This window comes from Copadichromis virginalis, linkage group LG11, assembly GCF_057382275.1.
Source record: "Copadichromis virginalis isolate Kocher_CV1m ecotype Utaka linkage group LG11, C_Virginalis_male_GT1.1, whole genome shotgun sequence".
Taxonomy (NCBI): Eukaryota; Metazoa; Chordata; class Actinopteri; order Cichliformes; family Cichlidae; genus Copadichromis; species Copadichromis virginalis.
In genome coordinates, this window is record NC_140628.1 from 12486195 (window position 1) to 12496594 (window position 10400).

At 36.0% G+C, this 10400-nt stretch overlaps 1 protein-coding gene across 1 annotated transcript; it reads left to right on the forward strand.

Annotated features, from left to right (window-relative positions):
* Nucleotides 1-1738: 1738 nt before the first annotated feature.
* Nucleotides 1739-9328, forward strand: nrsn1 (neurensin 1). Its single transcript, XM_085473187.1, has 6 exons — nt 1739-1969; nt 5552-5667; nt 5831-5923; nt 6061-6179; nt 6449-6636; nt 6775-9328. The coding sequence occupies exons 2-6, from the start codon at nt 5569-5571 to the stop codon at nt 6876-6878; spliced, it is 603 nt and encodes a 200-aa protein (XP_085329313.1). The 5' UTR covers nt 1739-1969; nt 5552-5568; the 3' UTR covers nt 6879-9328.
* Nucleotides 9329-10400: the final 1072 nt, after the last annotated feature.

Below are 10400 nucleotides of genomic sequence, written 5' to 3' on the forward strand. Positions count from 1 at the left end.
ATGGTTTAACATTGTCTTGCTAAAATGTGAAAGGCCTTCCCTGAAAAAGATCACATGTGCAAAGGAGCTGTGTGTTGCTTTAAATACAGGTTGCTGTTAATATACTTTTGAGCACTGATGATATCTTTTTCAAATGTGCAAGCTGCCAGTTTCATAGGCACTAATGCAACCCCATTCCATCAGAGATGCAGGCTTTTGAACAGAGCGCAGAAAAAAGACAGATGGTCCCTTTCCTTTTTTTTAGTCTGGAGGATGTGGCCTCCATGTTTTCCCAAAAAGAATTTCAAATTTCAATTAATCTGACCACAGAACAGTTTTCCACTTTGCCTCAGTCAATGATAAATGAGCTTTAACCCAAATAATCCAGAAGTGTTTCTGGTTCATGTTCACATATCATGGCTTCTTTTTGTTCATAATAGAGCTTTTACCTCCACATGTGGATTGCACAATGAACAGAGCCTGTGCATTCATTTGCATGACTGACCCAGAGTCTTTGGAACTTTATGTTGAGGAACATTATGCTGAAACTATTCCACAATTTCCATGCATTTCTTTGAGATTTGTGAACATCTGCCTATCTTTACTTCAGAGGAACTCAGCTTCTCTAAGATGCTCTTTTTATACACAGTCATTTAACTGACCTTTTGCCAGTTAACCTTATTAGTTTCAAAATGTTCCTCCAGGTGTTTCTTTTTGCTACCATCTACTTTTCCAGTTTTTGCTGTCTCTATCCAAACTTTTTTGATGTATTGCTGCCAGCAAATTCTAGGGGTTTTTTTCAGTTTAAAAAACTGATGCGGTTCCAAGTCACTGGATTCTATTTTAATAATGCTGTGCACAGCAACATTTTTGCGATGCTGGTTGTACATGTAATACTTTGATCTTACATTATTACATTTCCAGTGCAACAAAAGCATGAAGGCAACTTTACTTTCCTAATACAGGTAAAAGAAAACATGTTGATTTGAAGCATAAGGTAACTTGACCTCTTTTTCAAGACATTACAGCATCACTTCATATATATCCAATGACTTTCATAGTGGATATTTCACTACCTTTCCACTAGAAAAACTTAAGAATTCCTTTACTGTGATTTGACTGCGGCGCAGAGACTTTTCAGCGTGCACTATCAGTCATTCAAAATAAAGAGATGAACTTTCTCAGTTACCTTTCTGCCAAATCACTCTTTAAAATTTGAATGGTCCAGCCCTTGTTTGTTCTCCTGTTGTTTTTCTGCTCCAGTCACTTACAATTACGCCTTTTGACCAATAAAAGACAAATTTTATTAAACCTGTTCTGTCTTTCTCCACAACCAAGTCAACAAAACAAACAGTGACAGGTTTTCTTTGTACAACTTAAATTCCAAAGCCTGTATCAAAAAAAGCTAACATTTTTCTAAAAGCTGAAATAAAAATGTCAATTACATTATTAAAGCAAGGCATGAGCAAGGCAAATGGGGAACTAAGTCTGCCATTCTTATTCTTTCTTTATTCCGCATGGACTTTATTTCTGAGGCGCAATATAGTTTGCTCTTTTAGATTCCACCTCCTTCATGATGATTGCTGATATGGTGACTAACATTTCCTTCAGCCATTTATGTCACCAAGTGAGCTAAAAATAGAGAGCTCTGGAATGTGACCAGAAAAAAATATATGTTTTACGTCACTCTGTACCATTGCATGTTCTCTGACTTTGTTCTGACTTGTTCCCCTTGAAATCTATCTATCTATCTATCTATCTATCTATCTGTAAAATTATGAATGAAATTCTTTTTTTCTAATCCTTCCATCCCTCCTGCCTGGTTATTTATAATCGTTACTGAATCATATACTGTCATGGATGGAACGCCTGCGCAGTAGACAGCGTGAAAATGTGAATCATCGACAGAGAGAGAGGGGTGACTGTAGAGTGATGGGACCCGGCTAAGGGAAGAGCAGCGAATGATCACTCTCCGAGCTGGTAATGACAGGTAAATGGCGATTTATCATCATCATCATCATTATTATTTGGAAATATGGGGATAGTGCTGTAGCATCGGTGCGGGTTGTTGTTTTTGTTAGTAGCACACCGAGAACTCACATTTTCTAAGAAGACTCCTTCAGTCGTGTCCTCCATGCACCGCTGCACATCTGGAAGAAGCTTCCGTGTTGACAATGTCAAAGTAATGTTTGTTTTAATCACCGTGCATTCATTTGTATCTCATTTTTTCTATGTCGAGTATTTCTGTCTTACTTTAAACTCGTTTCGGGCGTTGCTGTCTTAATGACATGGAACAACGTTTCTCCAATACGTTTCTTCGGCGTATGTCATTTCATGCTAAAGGATTAGCTACTTTTTCTCAAGTGGTTACAATATCAGCCAACTTGATTTGGACGTTTTTTGTGTTGTTTTTTTACGTGAAGTCCACATTTGCAAGGTTAAGCTTCAACGGTGCAGTGGGTCTCAATCTCATAGGGGGTTGGGAGGGCGAGTGGATGAAGTCTATTTTCAGACTGGCGTCACATATTACGTCTGTGTGTTTTCCTGCTGGGTTAAGGCTGAATGATTTTCAGCACCACGGTCAGTGGTGCTGATATGTTTGGACCGTTATATCAAGACATTCCGGTTTGATTTGTCCTAACAGCTCTGATTTTTAACCGAGATGGGTTAAAATGTTTGTGTTTGATTTACTTTTATTTTTATGTCTTGTTTTATCTGTTGTAGAAAGGAAACACACAACAGCTGATTGAAGATTAGTTAAAGATTGGATGTTGTTTAAAGTTATTCAAGCCATTCTAATTAAAAATGTTTGTTTTCTTAAAAGCTATTATAACAAGTTCCCATTAAAGTTAACAGACTGAATTAAATTTGAATTACACCTTGTTGTTGACTCAACAACTAAAAAAACAGAAAATTAAAACTAACAGTCAGTCAGCAAACTCAAGCTTTCATTGTTCATTTTTCAGGTACATGATATATGAGTACAATATAAATATTCTTCTGTACTTTGTACAATTAAGCTGTGTGTGACAAAGGTAAACGTACTAGGGAAGAGTGTGCCTCATCTGTATGCAGCATTTCAGATAAGAGGCACTGGCTGGGTAGAGTAGCAACATGAGAGCTGTTGTTTGCACAGAGAGAGAATGTGTCCTTTATCTACTTACTTATAATTACAACAATGAAGACAAAGTGAACTAACCCTTTGTTGGTATTTGTCATATGGTTAGTTTACGCCAATTAAAAACTTTTTGAACTATTTTGTGACTATGGAGTACATAAATAAAACAGACAAAAGTATAAACATCATCAGGTCCACTGATTATGTAATGGTAACTATAAAAGCTAAGTAAAAATAAGCAAACCGACAGTTTAAACTAGAGTTGTGTAACCATATTAATAGCACTGTGGGTTGGAGGTTAAAAAATACTTGACATGTCCACTCAAATTTCCTCCTGTAGGACTCTTTCATATTGCACTATCACTGTACACTTTGCATTAGTAAATTGATTTTATATGATTTACTCTACAACTCATCCACATATAATTTGGCTGTAGAACTTTCATTTAAAAATGTTGTTTAGATATTAACTGTAAAGCTTCAGATTATGACTGATAATATTGTTTACTGCCTCTATTAACATTATTTGAATGACTATTACAAAGGTGAACATCAGGTTTATAATATATGTGAAGTGTAACAGGAGTTTGAACATTAAGATCACAATCTGTTTCAATTACTGTTAACGTTTTCTTCGCTAGATGGTTAGGTTTGGGCAGCTTAATGTTGTGGTTTACACCATTAACCCTGCATATTATAAATGTCCAGTGCATGCAAATGTGAGCAAGAGGTCCTTCACAAGAGGTTTGGATCACTGATCAGCAAATAAACCATTATTACCTTAGAATGATAGTGTCTAGGAATGATTAAAACCAAACTAACAAACAAACAACCAATATGTTTTATAAAATGCAATGTGTGCTGATGTGTGTGAGGTGTTATCGTCTGACATTGACTATGATGTAATGCACAATACTATATTATTAATGATTTTTTAAATTTGATATCATAGAAACTGATGGAAAAAAAACATATTATATAAGATTACTAATTAGTTAAAAGTGAAGTTATTTAGTAATTTAGTTATTTAGTAATGTGTAATTAACTATGAATTTATATAGATGATTATTATATATTATTATATACTATTATTATTGTCATTATTATTTTATAGTATTGTTCTGTTTATTTATATCCTGCTGCTAAACTAAACTAATTTCCCCTTGTGGGACAATAAAGAAATTGAATTTAATTAAAAAAAATAATGTTTTTCTTTTAATAATAATATTGTAAATAATTTACTCGCTAGTTTGGTATAATGTGGTTCCAGCTACAAGAGGTATGTAATTTCATGTACTATTATGTCTGACATCTAACTGATGAGTTTTACAATATCAGGCCAGTGGTTTTCTTATGAGGTTAGACACTTAGTTTTTTTTTTCATTATTCCAACCACAATGCATTGTATACCAGTGTCTTACTGGAAAGAGCATGATCACATTTTAACATATATGGACTCAATATTTCCTTCCCACAATTAAACCCTTTTCTTATTGTAATTCAGTCCAGCAGAAATAGTCGATTTAGTATTAGCTAACAAAAACATGAAGCATAATTGGTTTGTACAGAGCAGAACTGTGCAATGCAGTTAGCTCTCAGTCAGTAGGGGATTAATGTTCATAAAATCTATTCACATATGGTCACAGATATTATTAGTTTTTAACTAACACCTAATAGTTACATATTTCACATATTTCACTGTTGAGGCAAAGTCCAATATGCAGTTATGTTTGTTAATAGTTTTTCTTTAAACATTACAAAAAAGATTTTTCTATGTATGTCAGCACCCTCTGCATTTAGCTGAAACATTATTGGATCCAAAGAGTAATATGTCACGCTTTATTTTATAACAGCAGACAAGCAGAATGCATCATTAAACTCAATGCCCTATGGCACCCATTCCTTCAGTACATTGTTACATAACAACAGTGACTACATGCTTATGTGTACAAAAGCATAAATGTACTGCACATGTGTATGCAATTATGCGTTTAAACAGTTTGTCCAGAAACTGTGTATGCAAACAACAACAAAAAATAAAATAAACAAACTGCCTTTTTTAACTCCTACTGCAAGTATGATGTATAAAAACAGAAATAGCCTCACCCATGCGGCTTTGGCTGTGGTGAGCAGAAGGCTGTACTATTAGGCTTTAGTAATGCCACTGATATCAGGCTGCTTTCACGGTAAGTCTAAATCTTTGAATATGAAGATACATCCCATTATATTTAAACCCACACTTTCCTTTTGACTGTCATTTTTTTTTCTTGCCTTGCTGAATCGAGAAGTTTTTGAGCTAGATTTTCCCCCATTGAAATGAGGTTTCCAATATTGGGAGATATGTACATTATATAATTAAGAAGAGGTGCAAGAGTTTAGTTTCCTCCCAGATCTCTTGAATTAAATCAGGCTTAAAGGTTATTGGAGATGTGTGTTTTTTATGTGTGTTCTCAGGTAGACAGATGTGAAGGATGACTTCTTGCTCAGAGATCTGTGGGTCAGAATATAGTGAGCAAGTTCAAACCGGTGGGAACTACCAGCAGTATGGCGTCCGCTCCTACCTACACCAGGTAACAGTGTAACCAGACTCAGCACCCACACAAAGTAAGACGTCTCCTATGAAACTCACAAACGGATAAAAGCACAAAATCACCAAACCTTCATTTCTTGTAGGTTTAGGTTCAAGATGTGAATTTTAAGAATGCCTGTACTTTTCTTTGATTCCTTATCCAGTTTTATGAGGACTGCACAGCTTCTATCTGGGAACGTGATGAAGATTTTCAGATTCAGAGATTGCCTAGCAGGTGGAGCTCTTTACTCTGGAAGGTCAGATTAACCCTTAGCTTGTTCAAAACGACACCAATATAATGGAACTGAAAATAAACCAAATTAACCAAATTATTTACAACTATAACAATATATGTTTTTGACTTTCGTTGTTTTTTGACTTTTTCTTTTCACAGGTCTGTCTCGCGTTCGGTACCTTGATCTTGTTTGCGGGCCTCATTGTTGTTTTGGTAGGTTATGCCACTCCAGCCAAGATTGAAGCATTTGGTGAAGATGATCTACTCTTTGTTGACAGGTATAGAAACAGTACAACGTACGAGTGGGAAAGAATTTAGGTAACCTTTGCTATTCTGAAATAGTAAAGGTTACATAGACTTACAATTAACAGATCATGAACTTTATTTGAAGTGTTACTTCTTAGTCTTGACAATAATGTCCAAGAACAGTGTTCTAGTAGGACATGCATATGTTTAAATTTAGAAATAACTCTAAATAGTTGTATAAATATTGAACAAAAAGACTTGGTGGCAAATAAATGATTGCTTTGAACTGTTCTTGTAACAGCCATGCCGTCAGTTTCAACCGTGCACTGGATGTTTGTAAGCTGACTGGTGCAGTGCTGTTCTGTGTGGGAGGCACCTCCATGGCTGTGGGTCTCCTGCTGTCTGCCTTTACCAAAAGCTACTCCAAAGAAGAATTGTTTCTGCAACAGAAGTTTAAGGAGAGGTTGGCAGATCTGCAAGCAACAGTTGGTAAGTTTTCATTCTCTTCTTTCCCAGTATAACACGTTCAAATTAATGTAAGCAGAATAAATGTAAAGGTTGTTGAAATGGCTCTGCGTTTGTATATGAATATGAATATCTAAATCACAGTAACTGCTTATGCCACAGGTACTCCAATAATGAGAGCACCAACTCCCGGAGAAGGAAAGGTGCCAGTCACACTTACCAAAGTTCAGAACATCCAGCCAGTGACCACAAAGTCAGAGCCCTGATCAAGGCTAAGATCAAGGCATAAAGTGAAAGTTGTAAGAGGACCGGTGTGTGTATGTCGATCCATGTGTGCAGTTTATCTTTTTAAAAGGTCAGCTTACATAACAAATAGTATTGCTTCCTCATCTTATTTTGTTTGACATTAAAATGAGATTTTAAAAACTTAGAAAGGATGAACAAAATATAAGGGATTTATTTATCAGATGTTATGAAACTTTAATATTAAGAAAACATTTTTTTTTAATTTCACTGGAAAAGACATCTGCAGAATAGTGACACAGTGCAGTAGTTTCCACAGAACGTGTTTTCTGTTTGTTTACTGTTGAGAGAATTCTTACTTTTGTAAAAGGCAATGATGTTACTGCTGGAGGGCGATGGGCAGCAAGTGGCATATTTGAAATTTTTGTCCCCCATTCCCAGAAATGATCAAATGTACCACTTAACACTCATTACCTCTGACTAGTGACCATCAGGATGAGTGCATGTTTGGAATTATTAGCTGTTAAAAGTGTAAATGTACTATATTTACCTGAAACGTTCATCCAGGCTGACAAAGCACGACATCGTTTTATAATACCTTTTTTTTCCCTTTCTGATAAAGTAGTAACTCAAAGGTCTTAACCTTTCTAAAGGTTCACAGTGTCCTAACAGATTAGACATAAATGCAGATTAGAAGAGACAGTATGGGGAGATTCTGTGTCTATCTTCTGTCTTATTAGGCCAGTGACCTTGTTTCCTTCAGTAAATCTTCAGACAGAATCAATACACAAGAGCAGACAGGCTGATGAAAGTTACATTGAACCAGACAGAGCATGCAGAACAGCAATGATATGTCAGATTACTTCCAACATACAGCAAATAAGACATTCATCATGTCTTCTATCTTTATTTTTAAGTTTTTAATACCTAAACACTGGCTTACCCACCTTTTCCTTTCCATTGTTTCCTTTTCACCCTGTGACAAAAGGCTCATAGACACACACAGATCCATCAGAGCAGACGCTGTTTTGAATCAAAATGCTAATAGCTACCAGACATGAGTCAGTGCTACTCATGAAAATGAAGATGGGTGCATCGAGAGAGACAATGTGACACACAGGTTACATAACGGAGGGAAGATGAGAGCACGTTCAGCTCTCCAATGGGATCGCAGCAACATTGTATCTGACAGCACTAATGGATGAATTAAAGAGATTCAATAAATGCCTTCCTACTATCACACACAAAATTTGAAACTCAATAATTTATATCACAGTCAGCAATGTTTAACACCGGAGAGCTGTTAAATTCCAGGACCACATTTTTTACACTATAGAGAATTTGCTTATGTACTGGATGTGAAACTGAAGGAGTGATTATTAAGACGGTTCCTGTTTTATTCATTCCTTTATGCTATACAAGAATTCACACTGTAACTGTAACTTAGAAGCACAATAAGCTGGTAACGGCCATGTTTTTCTGCTTTTTAACACACTGTGTCCTCATGTGTTGTACATATATTTATTACAATTACTGTAATCCTACCCTATCACTTTAAAAGCTTGTTTTTGTTTGTTTTTCTTAACATGTATCTTTTGTTTCATCATTATAAACAAACCTGTACTGTAAAAAAAAATCTGTACTTGGTTAGAACAATTCTACTGTCCAAGATACAAGCTTCAGTTTTTTTTAAACCATATCTCATCATCAAATTCTTGCAGCACAGCTTGTATATTTACTCTATAAGATGTTGATTTGCTATGCTGACTACTATTGTCAATGTAAGTTGACCTTTTCAATATTATTCTAATTACCTCCAATCTTCTTTCTACTAAGTCCTGGTGTCATTTTAACACATTTACTCTCAGATGCAACACAGAAGCATAGCTGTAACTACAAAAAAAACCAACCTAGTAATAAGCAAGGCATTTCATTTTCAAGATACACAGCCACTGAGCTGCGGGCCTTCAGTACATGAAGAAAAGCCAAGCTGTTAAACAAGCCATTACGGACAAACCTTCTAGTGCGGCCAGGACTTTAACAGGCAGTGCTGGTTTGTAATGTTATGCTGTTTCCTGCTGCATTACAAACTCTAATCCATAATGGATATTTTTTTTCTGCTATATATCAAACTTGAAGTCTTTCCTGATGTAACAGTGGATCATCCCACTAAATAAAAAACGATGCTACCCTTATTTGCGAACAGATCGGATAAAGAACACATATAAATCAGTGTCTACATGCAGTATGTCTATTTTTCGAACAGCACAATAAAACTGACATATCGGTGGATCGGAAATGTGTGAAAACTGTATTGCAGCACACTGTGCAGTAAACTGACAGCCTGGTGGCTTAACTGTTGATAAAACTTTATACCTCCCAACAGAAGTGAGAGGTATAAAGTGGTATAAAGTGGGAGTATAAAGTGGCTTAGTTTATGTCTCCCTACAGAAATAAAAAATACTTCACTGTTGTCACAAGGGTCAAATGTTTTTGATCTTATTTTAATCTTTAATCTTCCCTGCTGTTTTCCTTTAATATCTCACAGTTGCCATCTATGTGTGCCAAACAACTGACACTTTTACTTCCTAAATTCCCTGCAGGGTTATTTAAATATACTGTACAATACTAGCTAAGCAGGACTTTGTGTTCTTTAAAATCTGGTGCCTTCCCTTTTTTTCTTAATCAAGAAAAAATTATAATTTTTGATTATTGATTCAAATCAATGTTTAAATAATTATAGATTTAAATTAATTCAAACAATATGTTAATAATGTTCATTTTTACATTGTAGAAGCCTGGAGGGTGTGTTATTTAGGGCCTTACTGAACACGCCCACATGCATACACACTCAGAAAACAGTAGCTGGTGGAGGAGATAACACAGAATTAATGGTGACGCCAGAAATAGCATCTTGAGGATCATCACCTCAACCAGGCAGGCCTTATGACTCACACACTTCTGCCCCCACCTCCTTTGCTTTCTGCGTCTCCTGCTCTTTGCTCTCTCATTCTTCCTCCTCCCTCTCAGCCAGGTTCCTTATCTCTCTTGGGATGGTGACTCACAAACACATCGACTGCATGAATCCCAATTTGAACAGCTGCGGGGATGAGCGGGCAGTGGGGCCATCATACATACTGAATTAGATCAGAGTTCATATTTCCTGCCTGCAGCTGGTGGTTTATAGTGGATTTATGGAACTTTGTTTCAGGAAAAAAATGACAAATTAAAATCACTGAATGAGAGTGAGAAGAGTGGCTCTCCAAAAATATCACTTTTCTTCCTGTCAGGATGAAAGCAGCTAAAGACCAAAGTGCAGTTTCACTAAGACAGACTGAAGATCTAGATCTAATGCATCATGAGACATTAGTTATAGTAGGTCTCTAAGTCCATATTAGTCCATCTAAGTCTTCATAACAACAACATAATGACCTATGCCTAGAGTTTTAAGGGTTTTAAGAATGTTCTGTTTGGAAAATTCAACCAAGAGCGTCCCACAAAAAGTTGGGACGCTGTAAATAAAAACAGAATCTGATGACTTGAAA

Bases quoted from the DNA above. Each gene is read 5' to 3' on its own strand.
- nrsn1 (XM_085473187.1), top strand. From the start codon at position 5,569: ATGACTTCTTGCTCAGAGATCTGTGGGTCAGAATATAGTGAGCAAGTT. The intron at 5,668-5,830 runs GTAACAGTGTAA...TTCCTTATCCAG, and splicing joins TCCGCTCCTACCTACACCAG to TTTTATGAGGACTGCACAGC. The intron at 6,180-6,448 runs GTATAGAAACAG...TTCTTGTAACAG, and splicing joins GATCTACTCTTTGTTGACAG to CCATGCCGTCAGTTTCAACC.